The 21,858-nt window shown below is 50.4% G+C and overlaps 1 protein-coding gene and 1 long non-coding RNA gene across 3 annotated transcripts; one reads left to right on the top strand and one right to left on the bottom strand.

Moving 5' to 3' along the window:
- Nucleotides 1–4,200: 4,200 nt before the first annotated feature.
- LOC307206722 (uncharacterized protein) lies at nt 4,201–17,150 on the bottom strand. Of its 2 annotated transcripts, none has more exons than XM_079960103.1 (2): nt 16,898–17,150; nt 4,201–6,613 (listed from the first exon to the last, which is right to left on the bottom strand). In XM_079960103.1, the coding sequence occupies exon 2, from the start codon at nt 6,127–6,129 to the stop codon at nt 4,768–4,770; it is 1,362 nt and encodes a 453-aa protein (XP_079816229.1). In that variant the 5' UTR covers nt 6,130–6,613; nt 16,898–17,150; the 3' UTR covers nt 4,201–4,767. The 2 variants fall into 2 exon arrangements, with proteins under 2 accessions (XP_079816229.1, XP_079816230.1); XM_079960104.1 differs by lacking the exon at nt 16,898–17,150 and adding an exon at nt 13,429–13,561.
- Nucleotides 9,527–13,087, top strand: LOC307206088. The gene is made up of 3 exons (XR_013834269.1): nt 9,527–12,245; nt 12,595–12,651; nt 12,683–13,087. It is a non-coding gene; the product is annotated as an uncharacterized lncRNA (long non-coding RNA).
- Nucleotides 17,151–21,858: the final 4,708 nt, after the last annotated feature.

Below are 21,858 nucleotides of genomic sequence, written 5' to 3'. Positions count from 1 at the left end.
CCATACCTGAGCCAAGCTGTGCTTCTGTAATTTCTTCTCCAGGAGTCCAGTCCAGGATCCTGCCTACCCTTACTAACGGCAGATCCCAAACACTAAGAAACATCCTTATTCCATCCAGCCTAGCATCATACTAGCTGACAGCTGCCAACCAATTGCCTGTGGGAGGATCACAAGGCCTAAAACCAATAACTCTCCCTTTTTGTCACCAGCAGCTGATACTGAAAGGTAGGCTAACTTTGTCCATGGGGGCTCTATTTTGCAGACAGACCTATCTTCAATGAATGCATCTTAGATACAAGGGAGGCCACGATTGTTTTGGTTCTGTTGACTTTGATTTATTATTATTTACTTATGTGGGTATTCATTTGGGTTGTTGCAAGCCACCTTGAGGATTACACAGTGGAAAGGTTATGTTTTGAGTAAATGACCCATTGGAAACTACCAAGATGCTCCAATCAACCAAAAGAGAAGGGCCGAACCATTTAAAAAACACGAACCACCTAAACTGAGAGGACAAAGAGGGGGAAGCCCCATCTTTGTGGGCGTAATGGCCTTGATTTCTATTTACAGTGGTACCTCGGGTTAAGCACTTAATTCGTTTCGGAGGTCCGTTCTTAACCTGAAACTGTTCTTAACCTGAAGCACCACTTTAGCTAATGGGGCCTCCTGCTGCCGCTGCACTGCCAGAGCACGATTTCTGTCCTCATCCTGAAGCAAAGTTCTTAACCTGAAGCACTATTTCTGGGTTAGCGGAGTGTGTAACCTGAAGCGTATGTAACCTGAGGTACCACTGTAAATGCTGCATAAAAGGAAGGCAGCATGAGAACCTGCATTTGTGCCGATTTGAGCTTAGGTGGTCTCACCAGAACTGGTGTGAAACAGCAATATTGTTTTCAACAAAGGGAATAAAATGCTCAGAATGCAAAAATGAAGGGAGCAAAGATTAAACTTGCTTCAGTTAAGCCAGCAATTGGGAACTGTCCTTCTGGATGCTAGTCATACAGAGCATCTATTCCCAATTACCGCGTGTCTTCTAGCAGCACTACATCTTCACAGGAACACAGGAAATGTCCTTACCTCTACTTGTGTAGTCCAGTCAGGGCTGGTCCAAGAAATCTTGCTGTCTGAAGCAGAGTTTCAAATACTCCCCCTCCCCCCAATCCTGTGCCCACTCCCAAGTCAAGGTGCATAATACCATGGCTAGTCAATGTATTTTGGCATTTGAGGCATGAAATCCCCACAAATAATTCTCCCCCGCCCTGGCAATAACAACACAGCAATAATTTGCTGCCCATTCATGAGACTCAAAATTGGTTGCCTCACTCTGCCTAATGGTAGGGCCAGCTTTGAGCCAGTGTTGTCAAAGCCAGTGTTCCCCAGCCTGGTACCTTCCAGGCTGCATTGACTGGGGCAGATGAGAGCTGGTAGTTCAAAATATCTGGAGGGCATGGGGATGGGGGAAGCCCCTGGGCCGGCAGGCAGAGTCTTCCCCATCACCTACTTGCGGATGTTTCGCTGGAGACTGCCAGGAATTGAATCTGAGACCTTCTGCATACAAAGGGCAGGATATGTCGCTGAGCAAGTCCCTCCCCTTAGCTGTCGTTTTTGACCTGATAAATTTTCCACCCCCCATATTATACAACTGAATTACCATGGAGAGTTTTCATGACACTTGCGCTGAGTGTCTCGATCAGGATTACGGTGGAATGAAGCTGGTCCCTAGCCCTTCCTTGCATAACTGCTTCACCGGCTGCCTTCTGCATGGCAATCACAGAGAGCTTAAGGCAATTGGATATTGCTTGAGAAGCAAGAAAGCTGGGTGGAAACCAAACCAATGATTATGTTTCAAAGGCAGCTTGTGGCAGAAGGTGGAGGCTGCCGACTGACACCACAGTTAAGTAACACCCGGGTGTCATGTACAGTGTTACCGTTAAGACATTCCAGAGTCTCAATTCATAAACGGGTTAGGGAGCCACTTTGTTTTGACTCGCAAATTCCAGCTCTGAGTTGTGCCACCTTTGCCCGTAGGGCTGCCAAGGTGGGGCCTGGAGGTGATGCTGTGATATTTCCTTTTTATTTTTGCTAGCTCTGCTCCTCTGCCTTTAGAGCATCCTGACACACACAAACTAGAGGGGTGTAAGTTTTCCACCCTGCTTCATCCCCATGAGTGGAAAGCTGCCACCTGCTCAATACCTCTCTGTAAGTATTGAGCCTTTGTCTCTTCACTGCCTGTTTGCCTCAAAAATATGGCAATGCCCTTGTAATTTGGTGCCACAAATTCGGGAGCTTGCTCGCCTCCAAAGCTGTCCATATGGAACACTACATGGGCTGCCCCCAACCCCCATCCTGGCTATCCTATTCTGTTCTCTATCTTTTTTATCCCAGGCTGTTCTCCGCTCTATCTTTTTATCCCAGGCTGCCGCTGCCATGGCAACACAGGCCAGGCATTCTGATGGGCTGCTTTCATGGTACACAACACTGGCTGCCAGCCACCCTCAAGCAGTGTGTGTGCAAGCAGAAGGGGCGGGCAGGCAGGGTGTGTGTGTGTAGCCGATGACCTACTTTTAACGGCACTTTCTTCTTGCCCTTGCTAATCGTGGATAATCCTACCCTGACCCAGAGATGTGGCAGAATGAGGAAGCGCGGGGACAGGCTTCAAAGAGATGCAAAAAGCCAGGATAAAGTAGCAGGCTCAACATAGTGGGGGAACACGACTGCTACTGTTACTCAGACCCTACCTGCTCCTAGTCTGTTAATAGGAATGCCTGCGCTAAGGTGGAAATTCTAAATAAACCTTCAGTGGAGGCCAACCCTCAAATTTTTAGAACGGCCACATTAGCATCGCAGGAGTCTCGTCTCTGAATCCCACAGGCAGTCTGACACATTTTGCTGTCCCTACAGCTAGTTTACATCTTACACTCATATTGCAGGGACAGCAATAATTGATTCGATTAACCATAATAGCTAAGTGGAGCTTCCATGTTCCGGGGCAGTGCACCTCCGACCAGTTGCTAGAGGGCACCCAGTGAGGTAAGGCTGCTGCTCTAATGCACAATGTGTGACCTTCCCAAAAGCATTTCATTGGCTATTGTGGGAGAGGGGAGGCTGACTTGTGACGGTCCAATGTTTGAGCCCACCAGACTCTTCCTATGCGCCACATGCAGGGTTTTGTATCCAGCAGCAGACACTTTCATTTCTCATCATTACAAAAAAAAAAGGTAAATGTGTTCTCCTCCTCCTATTGTACCACTGGTAGGAAAACGAGACAAACCGTATGAAACTTACAGGCACCTGGCCAGGTTTACGCAGCCTGAAGCAGAGGCCAGACCCAACCCTCGACACACCTCAACCTCTCAAATACCCCACACCTGCAATCCTAAACATCCTTGAGGGCAGGAACAGGGAACTTGTGGTCCTCTAGCAGCTCCCCTCATGCCTGACCACACTGGCCGTGTTGGTGGGGGCTGATGAGAGCTGGAATCCAACAACACTCAAAGGGCCTGGCTTTCAGCATCTATGTCCTAGACTCACTGGCAGGGAGAAAGCCAGGTGTGGTTTTGGTTCCTCCAAGAGGCGGCGAAATGATTCAAGTCACACAGTGCAAAGCCCTCCCAAATGAGGCTTTGAACTTACGATGTACCTACAAGATTCCTAACACGTGGGCTGAAATAACTGCCCTGACTACCTGTTTCTATGTTAAATGCTGACTTTCACAATTCCACATGGATTGGGGTCACGGCAATTCTCTTATTAACTTCCTTGGACAGCAGGATCTTTGGAAAGGTCCAACCTCGAGCAGAGGAGAAGGGCCCTTTGTGGCAGCAGCAATCTAGGGGAAAGCTTTGGCCTATTCATACTCCCTGCTGGATTTTGAGAAATGAGGTTAAGACTTTCTTACTCTGTCAGGCTTATGAAGAATAAGTTATCGACCTTATGCTGTTCTTATATGCATCTCTTAGGATGGACAGTTCAAATTCACTACTTCAATGGAGGGTGGGGGGCACTGTAAAATTGCTATGGATTTAGCCACCTGGTGGATGTTGGAAGGTGACACACTGTATAAATATATGTAAACAGACAAAACACAGTCCTTTCCTGTACATTTGGCTGCCCTGGTTGAAAGATAAGGCACCAGTCTTGTACATCCCTTTTATGCTAATCTGTTTCCACTCCCAAGTAATACTCAGCAATTCCTCAGCATTTCTTGAAATTTTCTGCACATTTATTTTAGTATTTAAAATCACAAATATTTCTGTCCAACCAAGCAGTTCCTGCCTCAGAAGATGAAGCAGTCCCTGGCAAACCACCAGCTGTGCCAGCTGAAGCTACCCAGGAGCCTCGGCACCAGCGAAGGGTGGATTAGATGCCAACTTTTCCGTGGATCTCGATGCCCCAAAATCAGCTCAAGTAACAATATCCTTGCAGGGACTGACTGGACAGCCAGCAGAGCTCAGAGACAGGTTCCTTCCACGTGCTGAATCCCTGGCCCATCCAAGCAGGGAGGCCACCAACTTCCAGGTCTCAGTAGCTCCACAGCCTGCCTTCTCACGAGACCCCTTTCAAGTCCAGCCTGGTCACGATCCCTTCGTGTCTCATGATTGCCCCTCTGCTCGATCCTGTGGCCCTGGGGTCTGAGTGGACGAAGGCCCGCGTCCGCTCCCCAAATCCAAGGCTGATCCTGCTGTGCAGAATTTCTCTTGTATACAAAACCCCAGATCAGTTTCAAAAACAAAAGCCCACCATCTTTTACCCACACCCGAGCCTCCTTCAAGTGGCCCGAGGGCCGTCGTCATGGCAACCTTCCTCCCACCGGCTGACAAGGTCCTTGGGCACTGAGTTGTCCGAGTGGACGCCGGAGCTGCGGCACAAAAGTCTCTCCAGGGCACCACCCCCTGTGGCCGGCTGCTCGTTGAGGAGCAGCGCTTGCCGCACCAAGGCCGACATTTCCTCGGGCCGGTCGCCGGCCCAGTCCGGTGCCACAGGAGCTTCCTGACAGCAGCCGGCCGGGACAGTGCTAGGACCAGGAAACAGCTCTTGGACGCCGCTACTGTGGGCCCTGCACTTGAGGCGAAGCTTGTGAGGGAGAGCTGCTGTCCGGACATCGGGGTGAGCATCCAGCGGCCCCGGATAGGGAACAGGCGAGCCGCCCCAGCTGCGCTCTTCCCCGCTCTCCTCGCTGCTGTAGCCCTCAAAGGGGGATTGGGGCTCCTGAGCCTTCCTCATGTGCTCCACTTGGGGCAGATCCGCCTCCAAATAACCGCTGGGCGTGCTGTAGCTGGGGGGCTTTGTGCAGTACCCTGGGTGGGGGGGCAGCTCCTCCCGCTGGCTGCGGCCCTCCTGCTCCATGCAGGGGCTTTTGGGGGCCTCGCCAGCACCGCGTCCTCCTGCCCGCTCCTCCCGCTCCGGAAGCAAAGGCTGGGGGGCTGCCACTGCGGTAAAGCCATTGGCGCTGAAGAGGATGACCCCGCGAGGAACCGGGGTCTTGGGCTCCGGGTGGTGCTGCGGGGGAGCCTCGCCGTAGGCTCGGCTGACTGCCTGGGCCTCCCCCAGCGTCTGCGGCATGGGGCTGTCCCGAGACGAGCCGTCCGACATGTCCGAGAGGGAGCCCCGGGACGAATACTTGGCCGCGGACACACTGCCGCTGTCCCGACTCGACTGCTCCGTCTCGGAGGAGTCCTCCGAGTGATTCGCCCGGGACAAAGAGCTGCCAGAGTACATGCTGCCGTCGCTGCTCTCGTAGAAGTGGGCCATAGCGTTGGCGCTGGCGGCGCTCAGCTGCTGGCTCTTCTCCATAAAGGCCGCCGTGCTGATGAGGCCGAAGCGCAGCTTGAGCTGCAGGAGCTCTGTCTTGAGCCGCACGTTCTCCTCGTTCAGCGCCATCACCCTGTTCTCCAGGACCAAGTCGTTGAAACGCCGCTTCTCCCGCGAGCGCTTGGCGGCCTCGTTGTTCTTCCGGCGCTTTTCCCAGTAGCTGGCGTCCTTCTTCTCGTCAGAGATAAATTCCCGCTTCCGTCGGCAGTTGGCACTCGGCTTGCCCTTCAGCGCCCGGGCTCGCTGCATCATGCCGTCCTGGTGGAATCCAGGGAAGCTCCCTGCCGAACACAGCGTGGGCGAGTTGAGACTCTCCATGGCGTCGCTGGCGATCCCTCGGCACAAACGTTCAGGTGCTCGTTGCCTGCCTGCCCTTTTTGACGTTTACCCTCCAATTGCTGAAGCTGGAAAGGGCAGTTCTTGCCGAACCCTACGCCCAACGCTGTTGTCAAACTGTACTGCCAGAGGCGCTACTTACAATATAGCCTTGCGCTGTCCTCCAGCTGCAACAGTCAAACGGGCTCCGAGTTCCCACCGGTGCAAAGGGAACTGTCCAGCACAAGGAGAGCATCTTCCAGGACACCCAGAGAAGCAGGAATTCTTTCGGCGGGAGGCCCAGGCAATCGAAGACTTTCTGGTCACTCTTTGCTATCCGGATGATGAATCACTGGAAGACCTGCGGGGCTTTGAATCCAGACACCGGCCGACGGCAAGAGCAGAGATGTTACCGGCTGGCAGGCGCAGTGGGAAATGAAGGAATCAGTGGCAACCGCTGCGTCAGGCCCAGAAGGGAGTGAAACGCCTAAGGAGGAAGGACACAAAAGGAGGCTGTTACATCTCTGCCCAGTGCTGTCACACACCTCAGGCTCCATTTACATAATCCAGCAGGTTCAGGCAGCAGTGCCACAGCCCCTGGCAGACAAGGGCCACACCCCACATTCCAGTTCCCTCCAGAAATATGAGTGCTAGCACACAGTGGGTGGGGTCACACCTGCGTGGGGTCACTCCCTTTGGGGAGCCCCCAAACACACCGTCCCAAAAAAGGATTTCATGCATATACATACACAAGTTCTGCTTGCTGGTCAACGCACACTGTGTACCATATCCCCACCTACTTGAAGCATGCGACCCAAACCAGTCTTCTGCTACATGGGCCCCTGGCAGCACCGCACATTGTAACGACTTCTGGACATAGAAGGGGCGCATGGCGTATATAAAGGGCACACGCCAATCTAAGGAAGGGGAGCTGAATGCACACTATTTGCAGCACAGAGGGGGGCCTTAAAGCAAGGAAATGGTTGCAACCTGGATTTAGGGTATATTTAAAGCTATGGTTTTCCCAGTAGTGATGTATGAAAGTGAGAGCTGAACCATAAAGAAGGCTGATCGCCGAAGAATTGATGCTTTTGAATTATGGTGCTGGAGGAGACTCTTGAGAGTCCCATGGACTGCAAGAAGATCAAACCTCTCCATTCTTAAGGAAATCAGCCCTGAGTGCTCACTGGAAGGACAGATCCTGAAGCTGAGGCTCCAAGACTTTGGCCACCTCATGAGAAGAGAAGACTCCCTGGAAAAGACCCTGATGTTGGGAAAGATGGAGGGCACAAGGAGAAGGGGACGACAGAGGACGAGATGGTGGAACAGTGTTCTCGAAGCTACAAACATGAGTCTGACCAAGCTGCGGGGGGCAGTGGAAGACAGGAGTGCCTGGCGTGCTCTGGTCCAGGGGGTCACGAAGAGTCGGACACGACTAAACGACTAAACAACAACAACTAGGGGATGTATTCCATTTACTCCAGTGCCGTCCCCAAACATGTCCATGCACAGCTGCCTGTTATTTCGCAAACCTTGAGTAGAGCTTTCTCTTTCCCCTCCCACAGGAAAACTAATCCCACTTCTCTCTCTCTCTCGCACAACCTCATCCAGGCTCTGGCTGTAGGGCTTACGGTGTTTGTGTGTGTGATGAACGGTGCCAGGCTGAGAATACGATCTGCAAAACCTATGGATCCGAGGCAAGCAGGGTTCTCCAGGTCCCGTTCTGACTACCAAGGAATCAGGCCACCAGGCAAAGGAGGTTGTATAAGGAAAAGCGATGCCGCCACTCCTCCTGGACACCCTGACACATACAGAGGAATGCTCCAGCTCCCCTCCCCTGAGAAAGCCAGGGCCATGTGTACGTAGTGGCACGCTCCCCCATGGCGGTGGCACTCTCCCCCCTCTTCTTTCCCTTTGCATGTGATCTACGCGCATCAGGCACAAGCAGCAGGAATATAGGTCAGTAAACACTGAATATTTATCAAGCCAAGCAGTCAAAACAGGTCTGATGATTATGGATTGCACAACAGCTCCAGAAAGAGAGCGCAGGCACAGCGCCAACAACCTACTGGCCTAGAAACTGTTTCTGCACAAAGAAACAATAGAGGCAGGGAGGCAGGGGGAGATATTACGTGGAGCTGCAGCAGGAGGAGGCTGCAAACAACTAGGGCATTGTCCAGGGCAGCCTTCAATGTGACTGGCATGTTGCTGTGCCATTTGCCCACAGCTGGGGCGGGGGGAGAATATCCCACCAGGGCACACACCCCAGACGTGGTTTGCTCATTTGGCTGCTGCTCTGGGCTTTTTTAATGAAGCACAACTTTACTAGGAACGGTGTATAAGTATTTATGTTTAAGATTGGACAAGTTAAAATCGGTTTTCAAAATGAAATTAAATGAAAATAAGGTTTGCAAAAATAATTTGAGAAAATGGAAGAGGAGGAAAAATATAATAACAACATGTTAAAATAAATTATTAAGTTAAAGCTGAGAAATAAGTATAAGGATTTGCTGAGTTAACAATTTAAATTGGAATACAAGAAGGGGAGGTGTGAGGAGGTCTGAGAAACAAGTTTAAAGAAAATAAGTAATTGAAATTTTATGTGTGTGGTTTTTTTAAGTGTTTCTTTTTTAAAAGTTTTGTATTTTTGTATTTTTGGTATTGTTTCTATGTTTTTTTTTCTGTCCTTTTTTGAAAACTTAATAAATATTCATTAAAAAAAAATGAAGCACAACTTTTTTTTCTGACACGCATAATTTTTATAGAGGAAGCAATGGGAGCACCATTGCTTAGGCAGGGCGCTGTGCAAACATTTCCCTTTTTCTTTTAAGGAAAAAGCTTTATTTGTTTCATATGAACAGACTGGAAGGAACTAGAATTCACTGGCCAAACCATTGTGTGTGGGGGGGGAGAAACGTTAAGTGGGGGTGTTTCATATTTCATAAAAGCAATTTGTGCTAAAAAGAGTATTTTAAAAAAAAGCAGGTCTCTATTATTCTCCCCCTCCCTTCAAAAATAAATGGAAAATATGATACAACCCAAAGCCGCAAGATCCCTTGACGATCAGATATGAAACTCTGCTATGCAGCTCGTCACCAAATCTTACCACCCCAACTGCGGACCAAATGAGTGTCAGTGTGCCTTGTTGCTAATGGTACTGCACTATATACCTGCCAAGTAAAATGTGGTGGGGGTTTTTTGGGGGGGCGTTATTAGGTTGTTGTTTTTATTTTGGTTATGTATTTTTTGGTTTTATATTTTGATTTGATTCGGTGAACCGCCCTGAGACTTCCAGGTATAGGGTGGTATATAAATCCTATTATTATTATTATTATTATTATTATTATTATTATTATTATTAGACCCCTGCCTGAAACACGTGAGGGCCTTTGCAAGACAGTGCAGACAACGGTCTGACTTTGTATAAGGTAGCTTCCTATGTGACTATATAAATTAGGACGTGTTCACTTAAATGATGGGAGTTTGGAGCCAGATGTTATTTTGCCTGTTTTCATCCCAGCTGGTTGGCGCAATAACTGTACCTGGGTGCCTGAGCTTGCTTTCCCCCTCCTCCCTCCCCATCCCTTTTTCCTTGTGTGCCATGTCTTTTGGAATATAAACCTGAGGCCAGGGGCTGTCTTGCTACTGATTGTAGTTAAGTCACTCTAGGGGCCTTTTCAGCTGAAAGAACAGGTCAAAATGCTTTAAACAAACAAACAAACACTATCCAGCTGAAAGGATGTGAATGCTAATGTGCAGCTGGTAGAGCATGAGACTCTTAATCTCAGGGTTATGGGTTCGAACCTCACGTTGTGCAAAAGGATTCCTGCAGAGGGTTCGACTAGATGACCCTTGGAGTCCATTCCAACTCTACATTTCTGTTTTGTGCTGAAATCTGTTGAGCTTCCTGCACTACTTTCTTCACCCTAGTTGCTCCTGGGCCACATCTTCTCCTTCAGCTCTTTCCTTGACCCATGCATTTATTTCTCATTCTGGGTCAAGTCAAGAAAATAATTTTCCAGCTAAACAACCCAAACCCCACACCCTGACCCGCCTATGGGCTCTGGCCTCATGTCTTGGTGGCACGTGGAGCTGCCAGCAGGATGGGCTGGGTGTGTGCAACCAGGATGCAGCGAGCTGGGGCATGAACAGAAGCATGACCTACTTCCCAGTCTGCGTCACCTCCCTGGGGCAGCGAGGCTTACAGCCTGCAAAAGAGGTCATATCCCAGGATGAATGCACAGCCAGAGCCCTTGACTTATGGCGAGATGTGTTGGAATACTTCTGGAGTAAAACCAAATAAAACTTTTAAATGCAGATTCATTTGACACGGATAAAAAGTAGAAGATCAGAAACAAACAAGCAAATTAACTCGAAAGTGCCTCTGAGCATGGGCAGAGTGCTTTGCCACTCACAAATAGCCAAAGTCATGTCACACGTATCTGAGGCTAGAGAGAAATGGCTTCCAGCTTACTAAAAGTTGCAACCTTCAGATAAGAGGTTGAGCCTTAAGGACCCGAAATGGTCCAGTTCGGAGGAAAAGGGGGTGCTTGCAATGAAAAATATTCTGGATCAGAACAGGAGAAGTAAAGGGCTCTTGTTTCTCCTCTACTAGACGACAAAACGCACAACGTGAAGAGAAGGAGCAGTAATCAGTGCAGACACACAAGTAAGCAAGTTTGCACACCACTTAGAACGCAGCCTCCCAAATTCAGTGTTACAGGATTCAATTTCAGTGAAAGTGTGGATAAGATTTACAGAACGTTACGTTGCCAAATTTAAGGGAAGGGGATGCCAAATCTTAGAGATCCACAGGAGCTGAGGCCTTTCAGAATATATGACGGTCTGACTGTCTTTCCTGGATGAGTCCTAGTTTTTCACAAGTTTCCTGGAACACATGTTAAACTAGCCAGCCTGCAGTTTGCCAGAACCCCCATCCCTTTTTTTAAAAAAAAATGGTTTTGCATTAGTCTCTTTCCAATCCTAAAACGTGGAGGCTGATATTATGGACAAGCTACCTATTTTTGGTGGAAGACCAGCAATTTCATATTTGGGTTCCTGGGGAACTCTCAGATGGATGCCATCCGGGCCCGGTGATTTACTTGTTGTTCATGTCAATTAAGGCCTAGAATTAATTACTTAATGGCCTTTTGGCACCACTTTATGCCTTCATGAGAAGGTTGGTTCAGGAGCAATTATCTGCCCTTCATCTTCCACAGTGAAGCTTATCCTCAGTTAGCAGATACGAAGAGGGGGAATTGCAAGCAGAGGGAATGGGAAGCTGCTCTGACAGCTGCTGTCAGTCACCAACTTCCTCACCGCCCTGCCTTTGAGAGCAGCACAACACAACACAAATTCAGCAGCTTAGGTTTTCCTACTTCATCTCCATAAAACAGGACAAGCAGGAGGAACATTCCCCATTCTTGTCTTCAGTCATAGATTTCCCGAGTAACTTTGGACTGCCCGTGGCAGATAACCCTTCCCAAGTCTTCTTCCTTAGGTGACTGATATTGTTTGCTCTGCAGGTTCTTCCCTTTGCTTAGCCCTATGACTAGCAGCTTCCAAAATGAGATCCCCTCCTCTCTGCTCCCTCCCTGCAGGGCCTTCCCACAACCGCTTAATGATGTAACATTACATGACAGTGTCTGCTTTCCAAGCAGGAATGTTCTGTTCCTCTCCGGGTTGGAGATGAGCCACTGTAATTCTTCTTCCTCCTCCCCTTTCCCTTCCTCATCACTAGGCAATATTCTGCATAATCAAATCTCTAAACACACATGCTAGGATTGCCACTCCACACACCCCCCCCCCCCGACCGAGGCATTATGTAAGCAGCACGGCAGGCAGAAATTTAGCAGCCATACCTTAAAATACAGCGATAGGGGGAAATGTACCTGTTGATGTTTTGCCCATCTGGCAGTGTGTTAAACGCACAGAGACAAAGGCGGCAATCACACAATATGGGGCTGCGGGGACGGTGCAGTGGGGTGGAGGAGATGACAATGTTGTAAAGCAGAAAATCTCACTATTTAACATCAACAAGGGAGGGGGGTGTCAGGAAAAGATCAAGCTACGGGTTTCACTTTTGGCCGGTGGAGGGAGAGCTCTGGGGTCTTAGCTAGGTAAAGATAAAGGGACCCCTGACCATTAGGTCCAGTTGTGGCCGACTGGGGTTGTGGCGCTCATCTCGTTTTATTGGCCGAGGGAGCTGGCGTACAGCTTCCGGGTCATGTGACCAGCATGACTAAGCCGCTTCTGGAGAACCAGAGCAGCACACAGAAACGCTGTTTACCTTCCCGCCGGAGCGGTACCTATTTATCTACTTGCACTTTGACGGGCTTTCAAACTGCTAGGTTGGCAGGAGCAGGGACCGAGCAACGGGAGCTCACCCAATCGCGGGGATTCGAACCGCCGACCTTCTGATTGGCAAGTCCTAGGCTCTGTGGTTTAACCCACAGATCCATTAGCTAGCCTGACACATAGAAATAAAGCAGGTGGAAAAACAGGCTAAAGCGTAAGCTTGTGAAGGTTGTCCCTAGGGTTGCCATATTTATAAAAGAGAAAGTCTGGGCACAAAATTTGCTGAGCTTTTTTTTGGCCAAAGTTGTTGATCTCAACAAAAAAGAGACATGGGCTGCCATGTATCCAGATTTTCATGGACATTTCAGTGATTTTCGCCCCCCAGATGCTGAATACTGGCTATGTCCAGAAAATTCTGGAAGTATGGCAACCCTAGTGGCACTCCTAGGCCAAGATTAATTTCCACCCCAGACACCAGATGGGTCAAGTACTGAGCATGGCCTGGGGAGTATGGATTCACACTGCCCTCCAGGCATTGAGTGGCCTTCATCAGATCATGGTGTTAAAACAGGACATACACACACACCACACAAACATCACTTTGGGCCTCTGAAAGCTACAATGCAAATATGATTAACAAATAAAGGTAGTGGTTAGGGTTAAGTAGGTCAAGACTTTGAGGCTCCCTACAGCAGAACCCCAAAGGGGAAGAGACCGTCACAAGAGGTGCTCGCTCAGCAGCAGGTCACCCTGCAAATGGCCGTGGAGTCGGGCACAAGCCGCCCCTGGCAGCAACCAGGCCTTGCCCAACTGGGGCCCTCTTGAAGTGATGGGCCACAACTGCCACCAGCCCCAGCCCATGCAGGAGAAGGTGTGGGTTGCCCAATAAGCAGGGGGCAAATAAAGGCAGCCTGGACAAGCTTCTGAGCTTTTAAAAATGAGTTTTGCTCTGTAAACATTAGCAGGCAAAGCTCTGTCCACACCAGGCGGTGATTTATCACTTACTGGTGTCTGGAGCTCAAGCTGCTGTTAGATGTACAGAAGCAGGGGCCAGTGAAACAGCAACTCTTTCTATGGGCAACCTCCAGAGCCAAGCTCTGCTCTGTGGCTGACTGGCCACCAACCTCTCCGATTTCACAACTGACTTTGCCATCCCCACCTCCCTCCGGACGCCTCCCCCTTGCTGCTCTGAATGCGAGTGTTTGGCCTGCTGAGCCTCCTCAAGGGTGCAGAACGGCTTTCTAAAGCAAAGATTGCTCAACTCTGGGGCGAGGCTTTGCATGTGGCAGCAAGCAAGCCATTCCGTGCTACACAACAGCACGTACATACACTCTCTCTCTCTCTTGCTTAGACTTTGTCCAGAGTTTCCATTGCTAAGGAACATACTGATCTCCTCCCAGGAGCCTAAGCTCTTGGCCACAACTGGGGTTACAAGTTTTGCATAGCTGTTGAAATGACTCAGGATGCCTGTAATTGCGTTTGGCTCTGGAAACCAACCAATGCCTTGTTGTTTAGGGCACTGGGGGGGGGGGGGCAGCACAGGGTGTGGTAAAGGAGGATGGGAGCAGGAATGCTTTGCTCCGAGTCTGAGTTCTGGGTGGGGAGTGGTGACTAGTGGTTGGAGAACAAGAAACAAGAGACTGAAGAAGTCTGTTCAGTGCTCAGTGTGTTGCAGGGAGATGGGTGAATCTAGCGGTTTGACAGCCCAAACACCTCTCCGATTCCTTTGTCAATCCATCAAAGCACAAGAAAGGAAGCAAGTACAGTGGTACCTCAGGGTAAGTGCTTAATTCGTTCCAGAGGTCTGTTCTTAACCTGAAACTGTTCTTAACCTGAAGCACCACTTTAGCTAATGGGACCTCCCACTGCCGCCGCGTCGCCAGAGCACAATTTCTGTTCTCATTCTGAAGCAAAGTTCTTAACCTGAGGCACTATTTCTGAGTTAGCGGAGTCTGTAACCTGAAGCGTATGTAACCCGAGGTACCACTGTATATCCTGCAAATGGAACGTACACAACTGATGCTGTTTGCAGTGACTCCACCCAGAGAATTGAAGGTTCCACTCAGCAGCCCTGAGCGCTTCTTACAATCTCTAACTAGCCAGCCAACTCCACCCAGATTATGTGATCAAGGTTTCACTTGACCTGGATTAGAGAGCCCTCAGCAGGATAGTGGCAGACGCAGGTTGCCAAGACCTTGGTCAAATCCTACACACAGAGTGATCTCAGGCCAGATGCACACTCAGCCTACCTTACAAGGTGGTTGTGGTGGGGGTGTCTTGAGCGCTTTGGAGGAGGGACACCATAGATATTGCCATGCTCAAAATTATTGCATTGCTGGGAACTGAATTAGCTGATCGGCTGGGTCCCTCCCAACGCTACAATTCTGTGTTTCTATGAAATCAGGATGGCTATGGCCTTTTTATAAACTTTCAGTGCATGCTTTAAAGGAAAGGAGGGGGTGATAAGCTACAGCAGTGAAGGTTAGCATGGATCTAGGTGGTTGTTATTAATTAAGATGGGTAAATAGGGTGATTTTGTCATTCCTATCCACAAACTCCCATCTCATACCCTTAAATATATTTATCCATTTGTACTTGTGAATGCACATGAACACACATCTGCAGGCGGTGTGTTTATCTTTGTGTGGGAAGAGGATTGCGAGTGCATTCTTAATAGTAATTTGCTGTACTTTAAGATCAACTGACCCTCTCGGCCTGGCAGAGCAAAGATCACAATCAGAGAAATACTGTCCATTACACAATCAGTGCTTCTAATGCAACGTGTGAGCTTTTGAGTTACACACAACTCTTCCTATGACTGGATAGTTAAGAAAGTGTTTTAAAAGGAAATAATACTTTTACTTGTGGAGAAGATGAACAGAAACATATTCTTCCCTCTTTTTGAAAGGAAGGAAAATCACCATCTAGACTAAGCAACATGTTGTGTAACTCAAAAGCTGATATGCTGCCTTTTGAACAGTATTTAGTCCAGGATGTTAGAGGTTTACTTGAGTTATGTACTTTCAACAATCCTCTAGGATACAGAATTCCCCCAGTGCAGAATCTAGATTTACCTTGATGCAGAAATTTAATTTTAGCAGAGTATACACAGATGACAAAGAAGAGGTAATCAGCCCTGTGTGGTTTTCTCTCTTTAACTAAAACCCCTGGAGTCCACTTTTGTATTTTTAAGTTTAGAAAGCATGAGAGCATGCTCAATATCACCTTGCAGTTAAGCCATAAGTGATCTGTGTTACGAGATAAGGAGTGCACTTCTAGATCACCTAGTTCCTTATTCTTGGCAAGAATCTCTGTAACAAGCACAAGCTGCTGTCCCATCATTTGGCCAGGGGATCGGTCAACCAACCTTCTTTCTGCCCAACTCCTGCAGAACAGAGAGTGCAAGGTTTTGTTTGTGTGGGTATGGAGTTGTGCAAGTGGCAAGTTTAAATACTGGAGGGGGGGTTCGGGAGAGAAATTGACTGTGCTGTGTTAACCAGTCGCCAGATTACACACTTCCTTACCCACATTCCTGTGGTCAGGTAGAGGACTTCATTTGGAGAGAGCGAGAGAGAGAGCGCTAGCTTGTTTGGAAGTGACTCTTCAGCTAGACACGCCTTACCCAGCTTCTTCCCTCCCACTTTCACGCGGGTGCCATGCATCGCTCTATGCTTCCTCAACAGTGTGGCACAGCGACCCTGCACATGCTCAGAGGCACTCCACTATATTCTGAGGCGGGAAGCTCAGCTGCAAACAAACCCGTGCAAGTTTAACCCGTGTGCACCAGAATGCCCAAATTATTTTACTGGAACAGCAGCAACAAGCAAAAACACACCATGACGTCTTCCCAGCTCTGGTGATAAACCGATCTTCTCCCGAAAGCAAGCTTCCCCCAATCTCATTTCTTTCATGTGAAAGAGTTCTTGGCTGCCTCGCACAGACACACCAAACCCTCACGCCCTTCCCCACCCCACCCCCCCCAAAAAAGTAGGTCAGGCTGGGCAGGAGAGGAGGCCCACTCGCAGGCTTGCTAGTGTTGTTCCGCGCGCGAGCCGGGGCGCGCGTGTGCGCACAGTCCAGCCGGGGGAGTTGCGCGCAAGCGGATCTTCCCCGCGCCGCGCGCGGTTCCACTTCACACCAAGAACGCGAGTGGCTGTGCAGGAGAACTACTTCGGCTGCATTGTGCGTCCCCGCGAGCTTTTGCTTTGCTTTGCTTTGAGCAGGGAGCAGGCGGGCTGCCGGGCACATACGCGCAAAAACGCAGCCCCCAAAACAAAGCTGCACATGCTCGCTGCACGCAAGACACAGTTCCCACAAACAAAGCGCGCACGCACATGCACCCGCCGCGACTCTCTCTCTCTCTCTGGCCGGCGAGCAGAGACCCAGGAGCCGCCGCCGCCGCCCTGGCCGGGGGAGGGGCGGGAGCTCCGCGCCCCGGATCCCGCAATCTCAGACGCGCCCCGAGCCCCGGTACCTCTTTGGGAAGAAGCGGCCGCGTCCAGGGATCCGTCGCGCTCCTCTCGCCCCGCCAAGCGCCTGCCTCCTCGCCCAGCGCCGCCGCCGCCGCCGCCGCCGCCCTCCTTCCTTAGCCCGGCGAATGTGTGTTAGTAGGTCAGCCGGTTGCATAAGCGCCGCTCTGAGCGCCTCCTCCGTCACGCTCCCGGAGTCGCCGCACAAAACAAAACGGGGGAAGGGAAGGCAGGGAGGAAGGGAAGCGGGGCGGGGGCAGCCAGCCAGCCAGCCAGCGAGCGAGCGAGAGAGGCTGGGCCGGAGCCCGACGAGTAGAGCCACGCGGGAGGCGCCGGCGCCGCGGCGGGGGGCGGAAGGGCCGGACGGAGCCCGCCCGCGGGCGGCCCTCGCGGAAGATGCGCGGCCGGGTGGCCCAAGGCGGCCGAAGCCCCATCGGCGCGCGTGCCAACGAGAGAAAGAATAAAGGGCCGCCTTGGTTGGAGGATTTTCCCATTCAAAACCGCCCCGGCTCTGGGGGGGGGGGGGGACGGGGACGAATCCCTATTTGTGTGCGAAGAGCTCTGTAATTCTTCGGTGCAGAGAGAGGTGCACTCTGCGTATGCCCTTGGACCGCCTTCTTTATTCATTGTATTTTTCTACCATCTTTCAGCAGCACAAGGAGGTATACACGATCCTCTTTTTCCATTTCATCCTGACAACAACTCTCGAGGAGTAGATTAGGCCTAAGATCGGACACCACGTGGGATTTGAACCCGAGTCCCCTGAGTTCAGTGCTGCAGCTCCTATGCCATCCTGGCTTTCCTCACAAATGGAGGAAAGATCCGAATGAATGCAACCAAACACTGGTAAGGGCTTATTAGCAAGCCTACCCAGTGCCAGTGAAGGCAGCAAAGACGGCATACTTTGCTGTCTCCGTTGCATCCTCATTACAGTATGTTGTCCAGCAGAGCTTTTCCGGGTTGTAGGGGCCTTTTAGGGGCTGACCCAAAGCAGGTGGTAGAACCGACGGTAGTTCGCTGTGACTTGTTTGCAAAATATTTTGAGGATAAAATTGCTTGCATCCACCAAGACCTTGACTCTACAGTGGACGCTTGGGTTGCGAATGTGATCCATGCGGGAGGCACGTTTGCAACCCGCAGCATTCGCAACCCACAGCGCCATGTCTGTACACACGCGGGTTGCAGTGGCATAGCGTGGGGGGTGCAGGGGGGGCGGCCGCACCGGGCGCAACATCTGGGGGGGCGCGCTCGCCGCCTCCGGAGTCGCCGAAGAGCCTCGGGCGCAGGCTGTAGCAGAGCCCCATGTCTCGCGGAACCGACAAGCCGTGCACGCGTCCGGGCTGAAGGCATCCGGCAGACAGCGGCTCTCAGCGCTCACCGCGGTCAGGGCCGCGGAGGGCACGCCAGGCAGCCCCTCCTCACAGCCCCGCCGCCGCCGCTGCTGCTGCAGCTGCTGGGCCATGTTGCATTTTCCTCGCCTCTTTGCCCTCCTCCTCCTCCGGGCAAGCGGCGTCGTTTGGGCGGCAGCGCCAGCGGCAACTCGCCTCAGATCACCTGACATGGACCCCCTGCCGCCGCCGTGGCTACCTTACCGTAAATACCCCAGCCCAGGCAGCAGCAAGAAGAAGCTGGCAGTGGCGGCAGGTTAGGGGCACAAATTACTTGCCTTGCCCCGGGTGCTGACAACCCACGCTATGCCGCTGGCTGGTTGCAATTCAGTGCTTCTGTGCATGCGTGACCGCCAAAACCCGGAAGTAACCAGTCCATAACCTGAAAAAACGCAACCTGAAGGGTCTGTAACCCGAGGTATGACTGTACTGTTATAGCAGATGAATCTCATGGGGTGACCAGAGCACAGTCTAGTCCTGTTGCGTTGGCTGAGTCTCAGTTGGTAAGGCTTGAGGATTTGGACAAGGTGCTCAGATCAGTCAGGGAAACTGCTTGCACCCTGGACCCTTGCCCCTCTTGGCTGGTAAAAACCAGCAGGGAGGGAGCCGCTGGTTGGGCCAGGGAGCTGATCAATGCCTCTTTACAAGAGGGGGTGATCCCTGCCTGTTGAAGGAGGCAGTGGTAAAACCACTCCTTAAGAAACCATCCATGGATTCAGAAAACCTAACATAACTACCGGCCAGTTGCTAATCTCCCTTTCCCGGGCAAGGTTCTGGAGCGAGTGGTTGCAGACCAGATCCATGCGCTTTTGGGAGAAACTGTTGTTATGTACTGAGTTGAATAGGATCCAAAATGCAGCAGTCTGATTGGTCCTAGAACAATGCAGCAGTATGATTGGTCTGCAGGAGCCACCCAATCCAGCTCCAGATGGGAGTGAATCCACAACCTGATTGGCCTACAGGAGAATCCCGGAATTAGCCAATCACGTGCAGCCCATTGTGTAATGTATATAAAGCAGATATTTTGGGGGAACTTTCATTCCTCCTCACCACTATGAGCTGAGTAAAGAGCATGAAATTCACTCTCGACTCCGAGTATATTTCAAACTGATTTTCTGGATCCATTTCAATTGGGGTTTAGGCCTGGTTTTGGCACAGAAACTGCTCTGATATGATGACCTCTGTCAAGGGAGATGAAATATACTCAGAGTTGCAAAGTGATTTCATGCTCTTTATTCAGCTCATAGTGGTGAGGAGGAATGAATGAAAGTCCCCTCAAGGTATGTGCTTTATATACATTATTTACACAATGGGCTGCACATGATTGGCTAATTCTGGAATTCTACTGTAAGCCAATCAGGTTGTGGATTCACTTCTATCTGGAGCATGATTGGGTGGTACCTGCCAACCAGTCATACTGCTGCATTGTTCTAGGACCAATCAGACTGCTGCATTCTGAATCCTATTGTTCTAGGACCAATCAGACTGCTGCAGTTTGGATCCTATTCAACTCAGTACATAACAAGAGAGACATGGGAAACATGTCCCTGTTAATTCTTCTCAACCTCTTAGCTGCTTTCAATACCATCCACCATGTTATCCTTCTGGAGCGACCCTGAACTGGAGGTGGGTGGCACCGCTTTGTGGTGGTTCCCATCCTACTTGGATGGTTGTTCCCAAGGGGTGTTGCATGAGGAATGCTTTTCAGTCCCATGGAACCTTCCATGGGGGGTTCTGCAGGGCTCAATCCTATCCCCCACGTTGTTTAACATTTACATGAAACCGCTGGGTGCGGTTATCCGGAGGTTCGGAGTACGTTGTCAGCAGTATTCTGATGACAGCTCTATTTCTCATTTACATCTGCAGGAGCTCCTCCCTTACGTCACCTGCCATTGTTAGCATAGGTTTGATGTCTGCTGTGCTGCACCTCAGATGCTGGGAATAAACTACAGGTTGGCTGTGTCTCTGGAGGAGTCCTCGCTCTTCCCCTGGGCGCCTTCTACCTGCTCAGGGGACAAGAGATCTCCACAGTTTTGGAAACGTTCTCACTGAAAATGTGTACACATGCATGCACAAATAACACACACACGTATATGAATTGTCCATGAAACTCTATGTCTACAGTTTGGTAGAGATGGGAGTTCCTTGAGCGTGCGCTTTATTAGATAACAATATTTAGCCAACCTTCGCTCAAGAGGCGAGGGCATGTGCACACTTGAGGTTAGGTTGAGAGATTGTGACTGGGCCAGTCCTAATCCAGCACTTTGGCCACTAAGACACAATGTTTTTGAATCTGGGCCTCTTTGTCAAACACTGAACTGGGTTGCTACTCTTAACATGGAATCACTGTGGTGGCTAACCAGTCATACTTCCCATGGTGGTTGTTAAAGATTTCAGAGATAATGTCTGTGAAATAGTTGGAAAACTTGTAGGGAAAGTGACTAACACTAATACGAGAACCCTGGTATCTCTCCATTAATTCACTAAATGTTATTACTTCTTCACCCAGGGAAGAAGAGGTGAGTCGCAGCACTTCTCCTTTCATTCATTGACCATTGCACCTTCCCCTTTAAGCTGGAATTTCTCCCGTTTTGATGTGAAAAAACAGTCCTGAATTACTATTTGAGGAAGTATTCATTATTGCATTGGACCATCATTTCAGACTGGTCCCTAACCTTGGACCTATTTAATCGCAAAAACCAGAGAGAGAAAGTGGGAAGAGTTACAAGGGCATTTGTTGTGGTGACCGTTTCATACCTCATCTTAAAAGCCATTTTCCACCACACTTTATATGATTGAGGGGCAGGTGGCGCTGTGGGTTAAAGCCTCAGCGCCTAGGACTTGCCGATCGAAAGGTCGGCGGTTCGAATCCCTGCGGCGGGGTGCGCTCCCGCTGCTCGGTCCCAGCGCCTGCCAACCTAGCAGTTCGAAAGCACCTCCAGGTGCAAGTAGATAAATAGGGACCGCTTACCAGCGGGAAGGTAAACGGCGTTTCCGTGTGCGACTCTGGCTCGCCAGAGCAGCGATGTCACGCTGGCCACGTGACCCGGAAGTGTCTCCGGACAGCGCTGGCCCCCGGCCTCTTAAGTGAGATGGGCGCACAACCCCAGAGTCTGTCAAGACTGGCCCGTACGGGCAGGGGTACCTTTACCTTTTACCTTTATATGATTGAGAGAAACACCTTCAGGTGGGACAATACAGATTCTGAATGGCTGTTGGGGGGACAGAGACAGACAAGCACTGCAGCTTACCAGATGGAACAATCCCTCCTCTTACACCAATTTCAGGGGGAGAGGAAGAAGCCCAGTTGCGCAGGCAGAAGGCATTGCATCAGTGAGTAGTTGCAGAATACACCCAAAGAAGAGCCCTAGTCGGGAGGGGCTCTTTTTTGTTGCCATCTGCCATCTTTACCCAAGATAACTACAATATTTCGGTCACCCAACTGCCCAACTAGTGGATCTATGACAGAGTGAGTGCTGTGTGGAATATGGTTGGGTGAGGAGGAAGACAAGGGTCAGCAAACTTTTTCAGCAGGGGGCCGGTTCACTGTCCCTCAGACCTTGTGGGGACTATATTTG

Source organism: Podarcis cretensis (genome assembly GCF_951804945.1).
Source record: "Podarcis cretensis genome assembly, chromosome: 17".
Lineage (NCBI taxonomy): Eukaryota > Metazoa > Chordata > Lepidosauria > Squamata > Lacertidae > Podarcis > Podarcis cretensis.
Note: the sequence above shows the minus strand (reverse complement) of the source record. Positions and strands in the feature narration are given on the sequence as shown.

What these genes read in the sequence shown, in the direction of transcription:
- LOC307206722 (XM_079960103.1), bottom strand. Translation starts at nt 6,129, where the DNA reads ATGGAGAGTCTCAACTCGCCCACGCTGTGTTCGGCAGGGAGCTTCCCT.